The sequence below is a fragment of the Phalacrocorax aristotelis genome, chromosome 3 (assembly GCF_949628215.1).
Source record: "Phalacrocorax aristotelis chromosome 3, bGulAri2.1, whole genome shotgun sequence".
NCBI lineage: Eukaryota > Metazoa > Chordata > Aves > Suliformes > Phalacrocoracidae > Phalacrocorax > Phalacrocorax aristotelis.
This window is the reverse complement of record NC_134278.1, coordinates 52,018,039-52,040,974: the sequence shown is the minus strand read 5'-3', so window position 1 is coordinate 52,040,974 and position 22,936 is coordinate 52,018,039. Positions and strand designations below refer to the sequence as shown.

The following is a 22,936-nucleotide window of genomic DNA, read 5'->3' as shown; positions in this document are numbered from 1 at the left end:
AAAGTAAACTGACTACCATTGAAGGTTTTATGTTATAAATAATTAAGTTTCACTGTTCCTCTGAAACACTGAGCAAAACACACCTGGCATTTAATTCTCAGTATAATTTTGAAGTAATCTTTAAAACATTAGATTCTAATTGTGCTTTGGAATAGTTTTATACTGTTATCAAAAACTATATTAGAAACAGCCTTGATCTAGTGTTTTCCTGTACTGGAGATGCATTTTGCAACTGGTTGCCAGAATTTGTGCCAATCTGGTGCAGCAGGAAAAAAGCATTCAACAGGAGTGAGAGCATATTATGAAAGAAAAATTATATTCTATAAAAAAGATAAAGGGTTTTGTCCTCTACAAGTCAATCAGCATCTTTTATCCAATCTAGAAATATGAGGCACTCGTACAAGCATCTTGGTAAAAAAATGACAAGCTTTTTGTTAAATAAATGTATTTCAGAGTTTCTATGTGGCTGCTTATATAGCATATCCTTGTTCTTCAGTTTTCCGGAAGTGTTAATGATCATTTACAATCTATGCAATAGCTTTCTCCATAACACTTCCCTTCTACTCATCTGAACAGTTTTATTTCAAAACATCTCTACAAAACTTATGAGGAAATAGCATAAGATGTCACAATATCTTAGTCATCCGATTGTAGAGTCCTTTGAAATAGTTTAAGTGATATAGAGTAAGTTCTACACAATTAAAACTAAGTAACAAGAACTAGCCATGAACAAAAGTCAGTTTATGGCTGCTCAAAAACAAACCAGCCCCCACCTTTTTAAAATAAATATCTGATGCAGAGTCAGTAATCTAACCAATGTATTACCAGAAAGCAGTGACACCACTTGTTATATTACATACAAACCCATGGGCATTTAAGGAGTTGAAGATTTTTGAACAAAATTTAAGATGTTTATTATCATTAATCTTACTGTGTTATCATAGATGAAAAAAATTAATATGATACTTCTGTTGTCATAGTGGGTACTAGTTCTACTAGTCCATGCTCTTTTTCAAATACTTTTGAATATGAGGATGTGTAATGGTCTAAGTAGAGCATTCCTTTGCAGGTTGTGGGCTTCCCCTCCCCCATCCCCACCCCTTTTCCCTTTTAAGCCTTTTTGTTTGCATCACTTCAGTTTAGACAGCACCACCGGGAAATCATTCAAAAACAATTCATCGTTTAAGTAGTGCAATGAGCGCCAGCCAGATACATTTCGTGTAATGCATCTTGCAGTTGCATCAATATTTCTTAGATTAACAGCGCACTACAGAAAAAAATCTGCTAACGAGAAAAATTAACTTTAGTACATGTATAAGAAATGGCTGATTGACAGCTTCCCCATCATCAGAAGCTAAAGCTCTATCAGCTACTGTAGACATCAATAAAAACCAGCTGAATTGGCAGCTAGAAGCACCAGATTACAGGATCAGTTATACTAGAGCTCTAGTGGTAAACTGCAAAGCTAAAGTTTGAGACACAGAAGATTCCAAGCACTTTGCCTTTAATAAACCTGGAAATTGGTCAATAAAAAAATACATATTTTAACAAACATACTTCAATTTAAAGGAACAAAAATTAGAAGTTTTACCCGTTTTCTGTTATTTACTCCTTCCATTTTTCTCCTGAAATGCACAAGTATCATTGGCAATATATGCAGCTGAGTACCAAAATAAAAGAATACTCTTTGGAATAGTATGGAATACTTTAAGTGTCTCTTTTCATGGTTAAAGTGTTTTAAACCTTAGATTGAGAACAAGGAACTAAAACTAACTGGCTGAACTAATAGTTCTGATTACAGCCTTCTTAATTAGACAACATCAAAATCGATTTAATGTTTTTCCCAAACAACTTGCACTTTAAATATTTCTTCCTCTCACCAGTCATTTTCTTAGTCCATTAAACAAAAGGAAATAGCTGTAGTTTTAAATACATCATATGTAGGAAGAAACATGCACTTACCAAGTGAACATAAGGCACAAAGTATCCAAAAAGTGCAGCTGGGATCCCAAAAGCCCAGATTCGGTAACTGAGAACTTTGAAAACTGAGAAATTGCAAATCTTTTTTTCAGGAGGAAATCTGAACTTTCCCTTCTTTCCTCCCTCCTTGTCTTTGGTGTTGGAAACAAGGGGTTTGTATGTAAAGCCAGCCAGGAACAGAACAAACAAAAGGATGCACAGGACCCGCAGGGTGTTGTATAGGCCAACGGAATCAATCAAAACTCTCAAGAGGAAGGGCAGTGACACAGTGAACAAGCTGCTCCCTGCAGTGACAATGCCATTCACTAGTCCAAGGCGTTTCTTGAAATAGTGCCCGAGAATGACCAAGGATGGCTGGTATGCAAATGAGCAGCCACAGGCAAATAAGATTCCATAGGTGAAATATAGAGGTTCAATGGTGCTGTACAAAAAGAAAAAATCATTAGTGTTTTGTACAACACTATGCTCACATTCACCTACCATATGCAAGACAATTTTTCAATGAATGGACATATTTACAGAGTTAGGAATTTGTATGTACTTTTAGTTGAGATACACTGCACCAGCTTAATTCAGCAATTATTCTATTTTCTTTGACTGAAAATTTCATTGACTTTGCTGAACAGGTATAAAAAGCAAAACTATATTTAAGTATAATTACACCGAATAGCCTGACTAAAGAGTTTAAAATCATTGTCAGGGTGAATTAGCCAAATATAAGTTCTACCATTGCTGGGTTTTGGGTTTTTTTTCTTTTCCAAAGAAAGTTACACATTTCTTCACTGTGCTAGCAGTTCAAACATAATACCGAACACTCCTCATGAACCCAGAAAAATCAAGTATTTACATAGTTTGGTATGAACATGCAATAGCAAAAAGTAGTAAACTTCATTAATAATGAAAACTAAAAAATATTGTTTCAGTGTATTGTTTCAGTAATATAAAACATTAGCAAATGATAGACTTCAGGTATGAATTTTTTTACACAAATAATCCCCTTTTTATTAAATATTAAATTCAGTGGTTTTATCCAGATATTAGATATGCTGAGAAAGAAATAGGAAAAGAGTTAATAAAGCATGAAACATTTCAGCTCATACTAAGGAGTATCTTCATCGCAAGGTTCTCCACCATTACCATCTACTATGCAACTGAAATGAAGCAGAGCCATTGTATTAGATCACAGGCAGATATGTGACCTTAAAAGGTATTTGTGCAAGAAAGTTAGCAGTATGGAATAACAGTGTTAGTATAATTAAATTAGTATTATAGTATTAATAAGTCAAAGCAAACATTTTTTACATTTGGATGAAGCAGGCAATGTGTGAGAAGTGTTTTTATATAAGATTTGAGGTGCCACGTGATGATTTATTTAATTTTTTTATAACTACATTTTCAATGAACCAAGGGCTCTTTTCTATCAGCTAACACCCACTCTTAAAGCAGTTATAGAAAACCATTTAACCTATTAGCCAATATATTAACTCAACATATTAATTTTGTTTTTTAAGGGGTATGAATGCTTTATGTAGTGCTTTTGATCATAGAATGTTATCTGCCAGAATCCCTCTATACCAAAATACCCCACCAGCTTCCCATACAATTACAGAAATTCTTAAAAAATATTTTACTAACAAAGGTCTGACAGCAGGAACTCTGGGTTTGTGTATTACTGTGAAAAAATATTTGTGTAGCATAATATTGTTCCTTTCTAACGTAAACTATCAATTTCTAAAGCTAATTATACACAAGGTAAACCAGCAGAAACAACATAAGGGGGGGACCGATTACCTTTATCGATGTAAAACAATATAAGTTATAAAATGAGAGTAGGAACGTAACGCAGTAAGGACAGAGAACTACTGTCTGTAGATTCATTCAAAGCTTGCAGCATGACATACATAGTATTTTCCTGCTCTACAAATACTCCTACATCTCAGCTTTAAGAGATAAAATTTATGTTAAGAAATCAGTGTGTATCAACAGCAGTAAATCGTATTTACATTTGTCTACTGTACAATATTTTACTCTTAGAACATTGACTTCTGTATCTGAACTACACTCCCTCAACTAACTGATAACATCATAGGCATAAATCATTTTGATGTAAGTAACATAGTGAAACACCAAGAATGCACATTAACATGGCATGTACTTTAACAAGAATTCACCTCTCCTCTGAAAGTGCTCCTCAAGTTCTAAAACAATTTAAATAAGCTAAAATATTTTTTAAACCTTTACAAAATAATTTCCTTTTGCATGCCCTTTGCCTTTGTTCCATTGGATATCAGGAAAACACAAGGATGACAGCATTTTGTTCAAAGGAGGAAAACTTTCCTTTATTATGAGGTTAATTTGTAATAATGAGACTGTTTTAGCATTCATCACTTAACACACTACTGAGAAGCAGGGAGGAAGACAGACTTTTCCAAGACTCATTCTTTTAGTTTTTACCTCACCTGTGGTAACAAGCCTTTTAAAACAATCAGGAAGTGGGTTTTTTGTTTGTTTGCTTTAATAAAATGAAACAAAATATTTGCACTTGGATTAACCATGTAACAAGAAAACAAAGGTTTCTTTTTCCCATAAATATAAATTATTCCAAGAATAAATATAAACACTAGTTTCAATACCCAAGACAGAACTACTGGTCTTCTCTTCCTGTAAATTTGTGGATATGTTTTCACATTAGGGGACATATGCTCAAACTAGACATATTAACTCAGGCATAGTGCCACACAGCATGGATATTAATCCATTCAGATCACAGCCAGCTCACACCTATCTGGTTCAGAGTACAGGCATAGAAAACACATTTTCACAAGCCTGTCTGCATGGATACATTTCCATTTACATAGGAAACTTCTGAATCCTGCTTTTGATTGTTCCTGTACTTATTCTGCTAGGGGTAGGGGAAAAAAGCAGACTGAGGGCTAGAGGTAACTGTGGCTTTTTCTCCTGCTACTTCTTACCCTATCTTCACTAACCAATTTCTGCTGATGACTAGAATGAGTAAGTTTCCTGTTTCCTCATCTTCTACTGGACACATCCAACCAATCAGCCACTCTTGAACTTCTTAGGGTTTATTCTGCAGAAGTTACAGAAATATACAAAGTGAAGCGTAGGCTGGAGGGAAAAACCAAACACTCAACTACTGTTCAAGTTCTTAATAACACAAGAAAGGACTGAGATTTTCTTAATAAAGCCAATAAGCCCTAAGTATTGTCATTATATCAAAGTTTTTTTGTTATCTCTGTGTTTGGCAATTGGACCAGTAAGAATAGAAGAAAAACATCAAATTTTAGTAGAACATTAACACCTTCCTGCTCTACTACATGTTTATCAACATCAAAACCATGTTTCGAAAGCAAATTGAGGGGACAGGGTGGTATGGGTGGAAGACAAACAATTCTTATGTACCTGCTAAAACACAGCATACATCAAGGAAACATACACGTTTATCTAGGACAATGCTGTTGATCTTATAGCATTAGTCTTGCTGTTGATACAGTGGTACATAGTGGTTCCTGTTAAATAGGGAATGCTGTTACGAGGTTATGTACTATTTTTAAACTTACTTTTGAAGTTGAAAGTACCACTTGGAGTTTTCACAAGCCATAGCTAAAGTCATAACCAAAAACAAGTAAAATGAAGTTTCTACTCTAACAGATAATATAAAGTAGCATTGCTTACTCCTTCATATTCTATTGATAGGATCAGCATCATCTCTACAGTGTAAAATTGATAAAATATTTTCTTTACATTCAAAGTATTTTTTTTACCTTACAAAGGAACTTGAAAGGAGTCCAGCAAACCCTACTGCAGCTCCAATAACAGCTACTTTCCGACAGCCGAACAGGTCTGTGAATATGCTGACTATTGGAGAACAGAAGAAGACCATCCCCATAGAGAGAGAGTTCACCCATGCTGCAAAATAGAGACAAACAGCATTTTAGAAGACCAAGTGATTTAAGCTTTCAGCTAGTATTTGTTTTAGTTCAGCAACATAATAACTTAAATAAAAATTGGGTAACAATTGGGTAATTATTTTTAAAATATTTAAACACACTTTAAAATATATTTCCTTATATGGTACAAAAAGCCTGACCAATTTATATAATCAACAAATGTAGACTTTATAGGCTCAAGAAATGCAAATTAGCCACAGAAGTTATTACTTTTACATTTTTTTTGTAACTAACCTAGCATTCAAGCTGATGGCTAGGCCATTAAAGATACCTTTGAGGCTCCATATCCATTCTGACATCAATTAGCCCATTTCACTTGATTTACTTCTAGACTAACTTTAAACAGCTATGTTTGATGAAAAAAATTAATTTAACTTAATTACACAGATCTAGATCATACTGGATATAAATGAGTAAGTGAACAACAATAGGCTTTTATACTGTAACATACACATTAGGAATATGATTTTAAACTAGAAGAACTTTAGCTAGTACAACCATTTCCATATATGATGGGAAACAGTCACTGCATCTTATACTGCTCCTGCTTTACAGACATTGTTAAAACTGTACTTTGTTTATAAATGAGTCTTTAGATCATTAAGATTCAGTTCAGATGAGTACACTGAAGTTTCAGCAACAAGCGTGGTTTTTTTTTATTCCAAGTGTACCAAAAATATATCTTCAAATAACTTAGGTAGAAGATAATTTGATTCATTCTAAGTTAAAAGTCAACTTTCTGCTTCACTTCATACAGGTATTCAGAAGCACATCATTTACCTGCTATCATCTAATCATTCTTTCAAACATGCGTTACTGATGTTACACCCAACAGTTCTCTCAGGGCATAAAGGTAAATCAAGCCACTGTAGCACAATAGTTACAACAAATATATTCAGGTAGGTAAATATCCCTATCTATTTGGGGGAAAAAAAAAGATTAAATGGGTAGTGGAAAAAGCGCTCATGCAAGATGCACTGGAAAAAGTATTTTAACTTCTTTTGAATTCTATGGAAGACAAAAGAACTCTTTCAACCCAGAATGGATTTAAATCTGTGTAACTGGAATTTTGTTTAGAATGTCTTTCCTAAAGACATGGTTAGATAGACAATTGTGATTCAGTGATAAAGGCAAATAAATTTTTCTGGTACAAAATATAACCAAGAAACCTAATAAATATTTGCAAGTATATCTGTCAATACCCATACTTAGAAGTACTGTTGTTAAAGCCCAGATGAGCCTTACACATTGATGAAGACCCCATTGTGCAAGGCACTAAAGAAAACAGAGCAAGACAAAGAAGCAAACAAAAATCCTGTTTCTTCAAAGAGTTTACAATGTAAATGAAAGACAAAAGAGAACAGATGGCTAGAGAAAAACAGAAATGAGAGTACAAGAAATAAAACCTTTATTTTAGGCAAACAATGATCTCAATGAACCATGACCTAACTGTTTGAGGCAGGGGGGATGTTACTGAGGTTTTCTGAGCATGTGATAAATATAATGGAGTTTCAAGGCACAATCTGAAGAGTGAAGTACTTTTATGGGTATTTCCTGCATTCCCTAGGTATGACTGTCCAAGACAAGACAGCCTTGCCGGCCTTGCACCTCCACAGCAGAAACACAAGCTACATGAAGGGAGAGCACAAAAGTCTAGGAAGAGCAAGGCCCTTGTGACATGGACTGAAAGGCAAAGACCAAATATTTATGAAAGGTCTGTACTTCATCTTCCTCTGCAGCCAAGGAAGGCTCAAATGTACCTTGGGCATGGCAAGAGATGACTTAGAGATCTGTCCCATTTTACAGCCCAGATGGCTCCTGATGTTGCAAGACAACATTATGCCAACTACAATTTGTAAGCAGGAGTCAGAGAGAGTAAGTGCTCTCATACAGCCTGGAGACCAGCCAGTGACATAGCTTTTAAGAAGTCCAACTTCTACAATACTCCTCATCTTCTTACTTAGCTTTCCCAGCGTGAGCTGTAGAGAGCCTGTAGTTCTACTGTTCAAAGGAAACTGGGAACACTAGGAGATAGAATGTCCATGGCTTACTGTCACCCACCCCAAATAAATGGTAGCTCTACACCATGAACTGTCCTCAGCATCTTTGCATAACTTGCAGAGCAGCACTAAGAATCACTGAGTACCTGTGACACCTGGGGTATCTGCAAGGCCAAGAGAAAAGGCAGATAAATCTTGAGAAGTGGACATTACAAGACACTCATGAGATTCATGACGTTGTGAAGGTGCCAAGGAATGGCTGAACCTCCTGACAGCCTTCCTGCCTAGGTATGAGAGGACACAAAGGCAACTGTGGCACAAGCCCAGAGATTACTGGTTATGAGAATGCAATCTCACATGGACAGGTATATACCCCCCATTCATGGAGACAAACAGGTAAAGAAACTGGGCACCTGAAACAGAGTATAAGTAGCTTGCATAAAGTTACAGACTAAATAATTTCAGAGCCACAAATACAAGGCCAGCAGTCCTAATTTCCAGTTAGCACAGGCTATGATTCAATTAGCCTTTTCCTTAGTGAAATCAAGTCGTTTACAGTACTTTTTAATGGCTTATAGAGCTAAAAGTAATTGGAATATAAAAGCCTGAAGTGAAAACATTCAACTCAAATTACATTCAGTTAACAACATGCTGACTTTGTCTCTTTATGCTTCCAGGTACTAATGAGAGAAATATCCCTTTATTATCACTTGGTTCTCTCTTCTTGTTACAGCAGTGACAGGCAAAGCCTAGAAGAGAAGAAAGGTTCCCACTGATTTTTGACACAACAGATAGTTAAAAGGACAATGGCCTTATCTGAAGGCATTTCAAAACAGCACTGCAATTAAACTGCAGAAGTGCCAGCCCATGCTTTACCACCTACCTACTTAATGGAAATTGGAGCCATTTAAATTACAACTTTAAGTTAATACAAGGCTCTTGGATCCTACAGAAATGTAACTTAAAGATATGTTGTTAGCATGGCTTATATGAACAGCTCTATATTTAATGAAAAGAATGTTATTGAAGTTAAACTTCACACATACACATGCTTCAAGAAAGTTTACTTTATTTGTCCTTTATGAAGAAACCTAGCACCAAACAGAATTAAGATATAAAACAGTACATGTGTAGTTAATTTCTTTAAGACAAATAATTCTTGCTGCAATATCTTGATCCTATTAAGAAATTGATGGCTATAAAATATATTCAATAGATCCAAGTAATTTTCAATTTCACTTCACTCAAGTTTTCAAGCATTTACACTTTTCCCACTCAGTATGAAAAAGGTACAATGAATTGTACCTAAAAATGTGTAAATAGCAATTACAACTGTCCCAAATAAGTAACATTACAGATGCAGCTTGCCAGAATGAGAGCTCTCTAGAGCCATTATTACCCATTAATTAAAAATTTCTCCTCCAGGCTATTGGCTGCCTTCCTGGCCACAAGCTGGCTATATTCCAGGGCTGCTAATTCAGCTACTAGGGAATTAGGTGCTATGCACCTAATTGCTACATATAATTGCATTCATATTCATACACAAAACATTTTGATTTTGATAGAAGAATTAACTTCCAGTGCCTTAAGGAAAGTTTAAGAATTAGCTCCTCAAAAACATATGATAGCCATTTCCCAAGCTTCCCTAGAAGATGGAACAGAAGTTACCCTGAAGATACTAGACCAGAGAATATATTGGTAGCATCAATACTGAGAAGTCTGTTTCTTTGCCACTGAAACACAATAGATTACAGAAAACCCAGTTTTTGTAACTAAAGTTATTCTAAAAAGGAAAGTCACAGCTACATGTTCTTATCAGTTCACTACAAATAACATAGTTCAGCTATAATTTGAGTATATGTTCTCATATTTTAGTTATTTCTCTGTTCAAAAGTTTATAGCAATTAAACTTACCACATACTCCACAAATATGCTGCTGTTTTACCATCAGTTTAAGTCAGCCTCATTTTAAATAATGTCTTTTATCTTCAGCTATAAATATAGTATCTAATATTTGAGCATTCACAAAATCATTCCTATTGTCACACCTAGATTACATAAAACATTTATCAAACTATGAACCTAGCAGTTAAATGTTTTAATTCATTCTTTAAACTCAAGCACTAGGACTTAGGAGACAACAGAAAAGAAAGCATTAATACTATATTGCATTGGAATGATTTATCATGCATAAATTTAAACAATAGCTACTCAATCTATAGCATTCTTCCTTACAAGAAAAATTCTTCTGTGCATTACAATAAGAAATCTTAACAGTTTTATCCTCACAAGTGTCTTTCAGGTTGGTGGTTTAACAGTAATAACACCCTTCATTCTTTAATGAACTTCAAGAGTTTTTGTAATATCTTCCCCTGGGATTTTTTTCTGGTTGAGACAGGGAACAGAAAGCTACTGTCTGGAAGACAAATTAAGAGAAGAATTTAAATTGAGGATTCAAAATCAACTCAAAAATATTGTTTTCCAACATTAAAAAAATCAGATGTGTGTGTTTCTGTAGCTCATGCAGCAAACCAAGGTAGCAGTAAAATTATAGTTCACTAGATAGCTTGCAGAATAATCCCATTTGGCACTACACATACTAAGACAGAAGCACATACTGTGGAAAGTGAGAGTAAATTTTCTAACATTTACTAGAACAGATTCTCATGTGCAAAGACCTATAGCTACACTGTTTTTAAGCACTTGCAAAATAGACTGGCCAACCATCCACTAAACCAGTACTTCTGGTAGGTGTCAGACATCCTTCCTAATGAGATGGTGAGAGGACTGACTTATGTAACCAGTACAGTAGTTCAGGCCATACGACACCGCTAATACTTTGAAGTACAAACTATAATGATGCTGGATAATGAGAAGTTCTTGCGCTAACTCATAATGAACAGAAAGTACATAATCAGAGACAAACTGCTTCAAAGTCAATGTTTATAAGACAGAAATAATACTTCTCATACTGAAAGCGTGTAAAATTCTTGTTTTTCAGAAAGCACTCTACAAAGTATATTTCTAAGATGATTGTATAAAGTCAACAATATAGGACAAGTTAGATTAATGGCAGATGTTTAACAATGTTTCATTGTCTCACACTGAAAAAGTTTGTGCAAAAGCAGCCTATTTCAATAAAATCATAATGCAGAGTTAATATAACTGCTTCAATAGTGGCATTTAGTAACTTCTGAAAGCTCAACTTTAATATTTAGGAGGGCTTTACTGGTATTATAAAAATACTTGGAGAAAGGGGACAGGCAATATTTACAATATGAAAATCTTCGTGCATCCATTAAGTTATTAGTTATGATTTATGCAAGAATAAGGAAACTTGTATGTACTCTCCCCAGTCTCAAAACACTACAGCTGAGGGACCTCCTAAGCCAGTTTTGTTTTTTCCCTACTAAACAAATTCAGAAAATACTCTTCACACACACACCCCACCCCCATCCCCCGTGCATTTATGAATATTCTGGCGATTTCTCTTCCATGAGCTGCCATCCTCTCCTGGAACACTTTTACATTTTCAGCATCCATAACATCTTCCAGCAAACTACTCCATAACTCAACTATGGACTGTGTGAAGGACCTCCACTTCTATTATGGCCATTTACATACAAGGATATTATCTTTGGCAAAGCAGACGATTGCCTTCCATGTGAAGATTATAAGTGTAACTCAGGAATTTGAGAGATCCTGTTTTGGATTAAACCGAAGTGGTTGTTCATAGTTCTTTCTGGAGATAGTTTACTTGTCTCCAGCTAGTATTAATAATTCCTTGCCTGCAAAATCACATTTACATGGCATTTATTTTTAAGGACAAAAGAATTGCAGTACTGTGTACATCAAAGACTGATTTAGTCCAGTATCCTGTTTGACCACCACAAAATACTTAGACAAAACATCTGAAAAATCTAGCTAGTTAGCATCCTGCGATACTTTTTCCCTGGCTATGTCCTCCCAACATCCAGCAATAAGCAGCTTAGAAACCTCCTAAGCTGAAAGCTGATTCTAACCATTTTTCAAGAACATTCAGTTACATCAATATTACTTTGGCTTCACTGCATTTTGTTGTAATCAGTTACAGAACATGCTCAGGCACCAGCACTACATTAAAAAATAAACTCCCCTTGCTTTGAATCTGCTTATACTTTAATTCCTCTGCTGTAAGAAATATGAACTAAATCATCCCTGCTAAACTGCCTCTTGCAGCTTATGATTTTATATGCCTTTATCAGATCTGTTCATACAAGTGTCTTCTCCCAAATGAAGCATCTTTTATACAAAGACAAAGTAGAAAAGATATACTTTTCCCTCTCCCCTCTTTATATTGACTCTAATTGTATTATATTGTTTCTGAGACAGGGTAGTCAGAACTGCATACAGTATTTAATATGGGATAAGCAATAAGTTTCTGTGCTAGCATAGCTTTTTTCATTCTCTATCTCCTAATTACCTTTTTTTGTTAAATATTGCAACTGCATCATAGTAAAAGATGTTTGGAAGAGTATCCATGATCTTATTTTCCCACTAATAGTAATGACTGATGTAGAGGCCATTGTTTTCAGCCTGTATTTAGATTATATTTCTCCCCATGAGACACATATGTACACTGAACTTAACCTGCCATATTAGCAATTTAGCAATAACACAAGAACTCAGCAAGCTGAACAGTCAGCTACCAACATGCTCGTGTATGAGGACAGGCTACAAAGTTTGAATTTGATCAGCCTGCAGATGAGAAGACCAGCAGCTCAAAAAGAATCTAATTAGTGCCTCCAGATATCTAACAGGTAATTATTACAGAATATAGAGTTAGTCTCTTTTCAGTGGTGCACAGTGACAGGACAAAAAACCTGAAGCTACAATAACAAATATTCTGATTGGATGTTATGAAACAATTTTTCACTGTGAAGGTAGTCAAACGCCAGAATATGTGGTGCAAGAAAGCTGTGGAATTTCCATCCTTGGATATGTTAAAAACTTGACTGGGCAAGGCCGTGAACAACCTGATGTAACTGAGAAGTTCCATGTATTTTTAACTTGGCCCTGCTTTGAGTGAAGGGTGTCAGACCAGATAACCAGAGTCTCTTCCCAGCTTAAGTTTATTATAATAACTAAACACACAGAAGAATATTGTTCTAAACCCCTGCTTCTTGAAAAATGGGATTCTGAAGATCATGGTAAACGTTAGCAGTTCTTCAGGAAAAAAAATCAGGTTGGTAATATTAGGCCAACTGCCAATCCCTTGTTTATGAATCTTAGGAAGATGTAAAAACTCCTTCAGGTAAGGAAAAATAGAACTAAGCCATAAGATTAAAATAAAACCCTTTTTTTCTTCCCTTAGGAAATGAGGAGGGGTTGAGGGTATCCTTGAATTCTAAGCCAAATAGATCCGTACAAGTAGACCTCATGAAACCTGTTGTTAGCATTATAGATTAAGCTTCATTGCTCAGAACTACTGTATGTCCCACCTACTGATGCACTTTTCCCAGCAATATTATTTTACTCTTGTTGCCTGTGCCCAGATGCACAGGGTTACCCTTTGCCTAAGGCCATCTGGCTGCATCCTCTTTTATCCATTATCAATTTTCTCTTTCTCCAGGGAAAAGCTAGTAATTTCCAAAAAGAGGGAATTGTTCAACAGACATTAGGTAGCCAACAGAGCAACAGACCATTAGACCCAGCAAGTATCAGAATATCCTCCCATGTCCACAGAGAGCCTCTTTAGGTCAGCCTCCTGGAAATTGCCAACCCTATTTTTATCCAACCTATCACTACCCAAAGATGACATGAAATGCTTTGTACTACATGCTTTGCTTACACACACCTGTGAAAATTGTTTCAGAGACTGCTTAATAGCTTCTCATGAATTCTGTGGAATTTCATTAGTTTTGGCTACAAAAGGGAGACCAACTGAATTTCTACATAGCTGTTCCCATTACTGAGCAACCCAGATCACAGAACACTATGTCAGTAGAAAAGGGAAGCGGATCTTGAAATGTATGTATTGACACATTTAGAATTCCTACTGTCAAAAAAGTACACTGCATGTTCTATTGAAAAGAGATCTGCTGACCCCATTAGAGAAAGGACTAAAAATAAATTTATTACATAATGCTGCTACAGAAAGTATCCTATACTCTGAACTCATGTTACATGACTGCAGCTTTCAGTTTGCTTATTTTCAAGTATATAGTTTGCAGATGTCTAAGCTAGGCTCTCCCTTAAAGCAATACTATCCACCAAAAAAATTAAATGCCAATATAAATAAAAATTCTAAAATATTTTGGGCAAAGAATTTAGCACAAGGAAATACCAGCTTTAGTGTCCAAAAGAGATATCTTGAACAAGTTTTAAGAATCCAAATTGCCTATAAAGTATCTAATCAGATTTCTACAACACACTCAGAGATCACAGCCAATACACAAAGGTTTATGAACCAGGGACTAGCGGAAATATCCAACAGGAACACAAGACACTGTTTTTCACACACACTCTCTTTTTTTAATTGTCCCTAAGGAACAAGTCTTTTATTCAATACCTTTATTACTGAAAGTTACTAGTAGCTATAATGAGCCTGAAACCAAGAACTATATAGGACCCACTGGATCCCAATAAAAAAGATCTTTGAAGACACCCTGTTTCCATATCACAAGAATGAAAGCATAATCTGTTTTCGGCAGACATTAAGTCATCATCAGACAGTTTATTCTGATTGAGAAGATTGATCTCAATTTACAAATTTTACAAATAGCTGTAAGCTTTCCTGTGCTTATGCATGGCATCTTTTCAGTATACATGTTTTGTGACAGTTCAAAATACTACTTTGGGTTTGTATGTGCCATTTTATCTTGATGCAGCAGGATTGAAGCATGAACTTGCCAATATGTTGTAAAATTAACAGAATTAACAGAAAAAACTCAGTAGGAATAAGAAACAAAACCAAAGATTATATCAAGTCAGAACATACACTGATTTCTTCCAAGGCTTTATACATCATAAGTGTTCTCTGACATGATGTGGGACAGATGAGAGACCAAGTGCCAGAAGAGATTTACATGTATCCTTAGTACAGTGACCCTCCCAAGCTTGCGATTTACACAAACAGGACGAGACTAGTTTCACCCCCTGCCTTCTTAAGTAATGACAACATAAGATGTGAATTTATACTGAGATAAAGTCCTTGTGAGCATAAGCAGCAGGAAAACAGAAGAGTCAGAAAAATGGGTTTCACTGCAACTAGCTGATTACTTAACTATCATCTTGTTCACACTTACTATAACAACACAAGCTTAGGTAGAGTTTTGGGGCTTTTTTGCTTGTGGGTTCCCCCTTTAACAAAACAACAAAACAGATTGTAATGGTGACTCCAAAGCAAGTATTATGGGAAATAGATCATAACATTGTCTTCAAACTATAAGTCACAAAATAGGCACCTGAAACAGTTGACAAAAACATTCTTATATGCAAACAACTTACTACTAGATGGACTACAGTCCTACATAGTTTAAAAAGTTAGAGGAAAACAAACAAATGCTTAAGTTAGTAAAAGCTAAAACAAAAGCTCAGAAAGTAAGAAGTGCACTGTTAGGCAAAATATTGCTGGTAGAGATAAGTATTAAGCCTCCAGGAACCTTTAAAAGAAGGCTGAAGTCAATCATTAACAGAAAAACACATGCATTTGGATTTCATGGCAAACTGAGCTTGACCCTTGACACTTAAAGTCTGAAAATGCTGTGGTAGGAAGAATAAACAAGGAACAAATCGATAAGAAATGCTGTAACTGCTTGTTTTTCCTTTTAGATGCAATACGAAAATGTTTTCTACTGACTGAGGTGGCTTTCAAAGCACAACGTAATCAACATTTTTAACTAATGGTTAAAAAAAAGAATTCCATAACTGATTTCCAGGCACATTTTTATCTTTCCCTCCCTTACCCCTCCCTCCAAATTAGCCCTGGTTTCTTCATTCTTTTTTTAATACCAGACAGTTGAATACCAAAGATCATTTGTTTTGTGTTAGGATCAGTAACATTCTGTGTAAGAAAGTACTAACTTGAAAGATGACAGCCTGATTTGCCAGAAAGGTTTAATCCTAACTGCTCTCACAATGAGCAGTTACACACATATTCCAAATGTATCCGCAACCAATCATGTCCTGCAGTAGTCTTGTGTTTTAGAGTTATAGCATAGATTAGACCTCAAGACCCAAATTCCAAAGTTCTTAATGGAGCTTCTATTCTTCTTCCTTTCCCACACCTCACTTAGATTGGGGCAAGACCTGCAAATAAAGGTTGCCTTTTAAATGGCACCAGCATACATTTTATTTCTACAGCATCAGTTCTTGTGAGACCATGAAGATAAAGACAGACAAGATAAATAAATCTGACCTCACATGTAAGTTTGATACACTTTTTGAAGTTCATCAAGCACCTCACAAACTAGCCTTAACTTTTCACATGAAAAGAACCTTCTGAATCCATTAGAACTGGCTAAAAGACCCCATCACATCTCAGTAACTTTGTGAGCATCCTCAGGACAGACAACAGCATGTATTCTCTGATTACATCAAGGTATATTCCCCTTACGTTCTGTAGGTCCATACAGAATAATCAGACTTAATTTAGGTCTTAAATCCATATCCTGAAGGCTCAACTGTTACCTAAAAGATCTAATGTTACAAACTACCATTCCCCACTATCCACCCCAAAACAGTCATCAAAAGCATCACATTTTGGGCTTTCTAGGCAAACAACTCCCCATTTTCAGCAAGGGACAGCCTAATTACCATGAAGAAATGCTTTATGCATTACCTGCTGTAACAGGTAAATATTTCTCATGCTACAGTCTGATTGTTGAACTAGCATCTGCTTCAGAGGGGAAGGATCTGCATTTATACAGAAATAAAAATGTCTATTTTGAAATAGAATGTTTCAATCCGAAAAACAGACAAGTGGTCAGAGGCATGTGCCTGCATTTAGTATTACAAGTACAAACATTGGACTAGGCCGCACAATTCTGTCTTTGCAACACTGTAATATTATTTTGTGCTATAAGTTATGCAGAAAGCTACATGTGACTTTAAAAGAAGCAATCTTAAGGTAAAGTGAGGTAACAAACAAGGAGCTCAGTTTGCCTATCTTTCATAAAGAATACTTTTCCCCCCAATATTTACATATAAATTTATCAATTTCATCACAAATACACTGCCAAATGGAAACATAAGTCCAAAACTGGGCTATTTTTAAGTGAGACTAAGAATTAAATGTTGTTTTCACAGTCTGAGGAAAAAAGGGGATGTACATGCAGCACATTTTGTTTCACCCATCTCTCCCATTCTCTTCCCTTCAAATACCAAAAACATCGTAAAATAACAGGGGTACTCTAAGTTTTTACGCAGAAAATTGGAATAAAATGTTGTCCCTTTCAGAGGATTAGTAGGAAGAGAAAATCATTTGCATGGAAAGCTTGATAAGAGCAAATGTAAAAAAAGCATATCTGACAGGGTAATTCTCTGTGTCAGCATGTGCCCTTTATATCAGTTACATGCGCTCATGACTCAGCTTGTGCACTGTGTAACCCTTGTAACTAAGTTAACCAGCCACTGTACCTCTTGACCTTGTTCTTCTGCCTCATCTCCACCCAAAATTTTTAAGTCTGCCAATATCACTTCCTGGGACAAGTTTAGTACCCGGCTACTCAGGTAGTTACCTCATCTATCTGATTTCTAGCAATCCAAATGCCCAGGTTGCCACGCATCTAGAAAACCTGAACAAATTACTACTTTGCACACACAAAGTAATTTTATCTTAGATGTAAGGCTGACATACCCTCATGAATGTGACTTGCTGCATATGTAATATTTCACATATTGAAATAAAAACTGAGATAAATCAGACTGACGGATACAGGACTTATGTACTACAGCTTGAAGTACTTAGCAGATTTGGAGTTCACATCTGTCCCACCTAGTCTAATATCCAGTTTGTGAAAAATCAAAAGCATGAGGTTATACATGTTTTTATTCATAATAGCAACAGGATTTTGACTAGTCTCTAGACACTACAAATATTTACCACTGGTAACAGTTATAATTTAGATTATTTTTACAGTTAGTAAAGCACAAAAAATTTTTAAACAGAAAGCTCCCTATTGAGCTGTTGAATCACAGGCACCCTCTCCCAGCCACTAGTTTCTGGTTTTTTTGCTACTGAGTCAAACATGAAAGCAAACACTTCCTCAAAACTACTTTAAAGGAGCACCATATTTCTTTTAAATTCATGTTCTACAGCTGAAATATTTTACTGAGTTTATTAAAAAAAACAATTTAAACTCACTTCATGGCCATTTTCACACAACTTCCATATTTCACACTCAGCACCAGGTACCTCCACAGCAAAATACAGCAATTTCATTTTAAGATACAAACAAATGGGTGAGTAATTGGGCTACCTGAGCATTATTTTATCATTTTAAAACTACAATATTTGTTTTGAGCTAAAATTCTATTTACTTGAGCTGTTGCAGAATAAAATTTGTGCCCTATTTGTACACATAGGTACTCTTCAGCATTACAGGTGGTCTCCTTTATCATACAGTATTGCCCTGCAAAAATTATTTTGTTATGCTTAAGACATCCAATCAGTTCTCAAACTACTGAGAATACTGTTAAAGAAATTTAATTTTTTCCAGTTTTATATAGGTAAAATCTAGTAAAAAAAGATAATTGAGTAGTAAAGCATATATATCACATATAGAAAATACAAAGCATATATAAACAATGATATTTGGAACAAATTTGTTGTCTAGTTCAAGAAAAACATCTTCCTATTCCAAGAATATTCCTACTATATTACTTATTCTTCTATTTTGCGTCCAGTTATTAGTGATCCTTTACCAAAACTATGATACCCGCTCCCAAAAAAAGCAAACATTGAAATACAGTTAGATAGAGGTCTCTGAATATTCTTTTAAAGACAGACTGGTTTTGCTTGATAAAGATCCCATTATCTTAAAAACAAAATCAATGGTTTGACTGAATATTTTGCTGCATTCTGCAAAATCAGAAGTCCAAAGCCCTTTTTTATAAAAAAGTTTCTACAACAGCACAAAACTCTGAGCCAATCATACTGCTGGTTTATTTCCTCCCCCATTTTTCACCAATGCCTTTAGCTCTTCAAGGTTCTGGATGGCTGTATTAAAAAGATTCTTTGTACCCACCATGAGCAAACAGACACAGGCACACACTGTCTAGTATAATTTTTTTCTCTGAAGTCCCAGATTAAAACACTGTGTATTACTTCCTTAAGGTTTGAAAGTCTTTTCTTCTTTTAAGAGAAATTGTAGTATTTAGTCAAGAAAACTGCTGGAACCAGTCATCTCCTTCAAATATCTGATGAGGGTTGGAAGACCTTAGAGTTTCAATACCTCAGTCCTTAATCATTCACTAGAAGCTTTATGTTTCTTGAAAAGAAGTCTAAATTCACCACTCTGCCTAGCAACTGCAATAGTCTTAGGCTGCACAAATCTGTAACACTTTCCTGCAGAGACTCCACCATTTTTGTTGTGCCAATGGCAAGAGCTAGCGTATATATTGTGTAATAGCACATTATAGAATAACAGTTGTTATCAAAAAAGAAAAGCACTCAAGTCTTTATGAAGGATCAATCAGCATTTTAAATGTGTTTTTATTTTATCAGCTTGCAATTTAAGCACCAAATAGCTTGACTACTAGCTCTTCCACAACCGTGTTTAATGCTATTCTGAGAGCAGTGACCCCAACAATTTGCCATCTTTGCAGTCAGATCTTAAATCCAAATGAATAAGTGAGCTATTATCCCCTATTTCTAATTCTAAGGGGAAAGAAGAGAAAGGCTAAAAATAATATTAAACCTAACAAAAATGCTATTACATCATAAACAGTAACTGTTACTAGATAATATGTGAATAATAATTATAATACTAACACTACTACTAAAATGTATATCCACACTTCACAGAAAACAGCCATATTACACATACAGGGACTTTTGGTTGTCTAGAAAAAAAAAAGCTTCTAGCTCTCATAACAATATAAGAAGCTTAAGACATAAGGCTATTTCCACTGACAAAAAATTACAACTCCTGAGAAAAAAATCCAGAAAAGGCATTTTCTTCTCTCAGAAGAAAAACAAGGAAAATTGCTATTACATGTGTTGCATGCAAGATCCTGAACAAAGTCTTTGAGTTCCATTACTCATGACCATTGAGCTTGGTCAAAGGCCTGCTGCAGGCATCACTACTGACCTTAACAGGTATCAGACTATATCTGATCAAGCTCCATTTGCACAGCATTAGGTTATACAATAAAAGATCTGCACACCCACAAAGGGGAACAGAGAGGTAATGGCAAGAAGGTGAGCCCAAATAACATCCTGCCCTTGCTCCTCTCAGGCCCAGTGCAGGAGCCATCAGTCCAGATAGCAGCAGCCCCTCCTCTCTCTATGCTCAGAGGAACACGGGGGCAAAGGCAGGTGGGAACCCAAGCTGCAGGCTCAGAGGAGGGGCCACCCTGCCCTGCCCTCCCTGGGCTGTCCCAGGAGGGCCTCAGCCCCCTGTCCAGGTGTGGCACCCAGCAGGGTGAGTCAAGGGTGCTTCTGGGACAGAGGGGGGGTTACTGCCTTGTGGCATGGGACACATTGGGGCATGCTGGGGAGAAGCATTTCAGGATCGCACAGAACTTATTATGGGATGTTCAGGGGAGGAACCAGGGAGGAATTTAGGTGATCTTGGGAAAAGCAACTGTGGGAAAATAAAAGGGATAAGAGGATAAATAGGGTTAGTCACATGTAAACAGTTGGCTGGTCAGTGCAGTTGTCTGGTCACGCTCTGCACCTGATCAGTGCAGCCTGTCCTGTCTTTTCTTGCTAAATTCCTTTCCTGAGCAAGGGACTTTCCCTCTGTGTGCATATTGGAGTGTCTGAGCCCAGCACCTGAAGGATATACATGTTTGCAATGGCAATCATGTATTATAGATATACACACACATGTATTGTCACTAGCAGTCCTCCATTCTGCTCAGCAGGAGGGGACCAGGATGGGGCCAGTAGTGCTTTGTTCACTGAGTGTCCCTTTGTGAGTGTCTGTCAGTTCATCTTTGTGGCTAGCCATGTATGCATATATGTGTGGTGTGCACATGCACCGTGTGAGTGTGCCTACCAGAAACACATTTTCAGCCTCACTACAGGTTAGACAGTACTGGGGACACAAAGCTGCAGCAGCCTCACTTCTCTCAGGCTGTAGCAACAGGTAACAACTACCCCACCGGTCCTCTAGGAATCCATCTCCAGAAGAAGGTGGTTGCTCTTCAGAGAGTTTCTTTGATGAAAACAAGAGAAGGTTCACTGTGGAAAGAATGGATACTCAGGGCATGAGAGGAAAAGGATCAGGAGCCTAAGAAACAGAAATTGCAGAGTATTGAGCAGGTTAATAGGATTTGAGGATGGGTAAATCTGCATGTATGAACAAGCTAGGAGCCTGCAAAACCAAGAACAAGAAGAGGATTAAGCTGATAAGCCCCAACAGCTAGAGCTGGTGTAACAGCACAGTCCTACATTTCCTCTAGCACCAGCAAGGTAGAAAAGCAAGAAAAAGGAGGAAAGGAGGCTAGAGAGATTTCTTGGATGACAGGATAGGAACAAAAATATTCTAGCAAACTGGAGCCCCATACAAGAATGAGTAGCTAAAGTAACATTAATAAACAAAAAGTTATAATTTTAATGACAATTTGGACAATAGGTCTGATCGGCATTTTTTGTATTTTAAGGGGTAGTAACAGATTAAGAGCTGCTAGCATGAAACAGAGGCAGGTGTTCTCCCCTTTTTGTACAAATGTAGAGACATTTTGCAAGGGAAACATTAACTGGACAATGACTAGGAATGCCTGGGTGTGGAAACACCAGAAAGAATGGCAGAAGGCCTTTAGGAACAGCATGTGTTGATGACACCTAGATAAGCAGATCAAAGATCACACTACAACCACATATCAGCTCCTCAAAATGCCCAAGTCAGTAAAACAAGGATTACATTTACCCTAAAACAAGAAGCAAACTATACTTAGTCATTAAGAGATAAAGGTGGGAAGATAAAACAGGATTGAAACTGTAAAACAGCCTAGATAGGGAGACAAAAGACCAAGTAAATCCTAATGACTCAGAGGTGGAATAGGACAAAGAGATCCTCACCGCTGTCAGCTCTTATAGGGTACAAAAGTCACATCCAAATGCAGCAAGCACACAGCTGCTGACCTAAGAACCACCCAGAAGGCATGAGTATCTGATAGCAGGAATCTCCCATCACTCATTTCATTGGGAGGATTTCTAGCAAGACCACCTTGATACATTCATCTTGGTGGACTGGTTGCTTGACAGACTACTTTGATACATGTGTCTCCGTGCTCATGAGTATATGAGTATGACTGCATAACTGTGTGAAAGTGGGGGAGATGTTTGGTTTGTTTTAATTAAAAATCACCTCCCCATCCTCTAAGGGCTCACAATGAACTTTGCTATGTTATTCATCACGCAAATGGAGGGGGATGAATGGGACAGGTAAGAGGGGAAAAAATCATACTATAGCAAAGGAAAGAGTCCATAACATCCATCCACATATAATCCAGGCATTAAGGGCTTAGTACAGATCATTTTATACCTGACTCAACATTTCCCACCATTTGACTGGGAGGAAGATTTGGTTGCAGAAGAAATTCCTGCTTTCCTAAATAGCATATAACACTAGTTTATTGTGGAAAAAAACCTGATAAAGCAATTTAAATGCCAAACCACTCCAAAATCAACACTCTTAAAGCTCCAATTTAATTAATTCTCTCCCTAGGTATTCCTGGCTTATGACCTCACAATTTAAAGACCAATTTAGACAATTCCATACACCAATACAATGCTGCTGTTTTTTAATACTTTCTGAGACAGTAACTTACACATGG

The 22,936-nt window shown here is 36.4% G+C and overlaps 1 protein-coding gene across 1 annotated transcript in view; it reads right to left on the bottom strand.

The window, feature by feature from the left end:
- The window catches only part of SLC16A10 (solute carrier family 16 member 10), a 75,775-nt gene that overhangs the window by 28,526 nt on the left and 24,313 nt on the right, over positions 1-22,936 (bottom strand). The window contains exons 2-3 of the mRNA XM_075087455.1: positions 5,763-5,907; positions 1,963-2,401 (exon numbers count right to left, since the gene is read on the bottom strand). Coding sequence (XP_074943556.1) covers positions 1,963-2,401; positions 5,763-5,907 — 584 coding nt within the window. The remainder of the gene's footprint in view (positions 1-1,962; positions 2,402-5,762; positions 5,908-22,936) is intronic.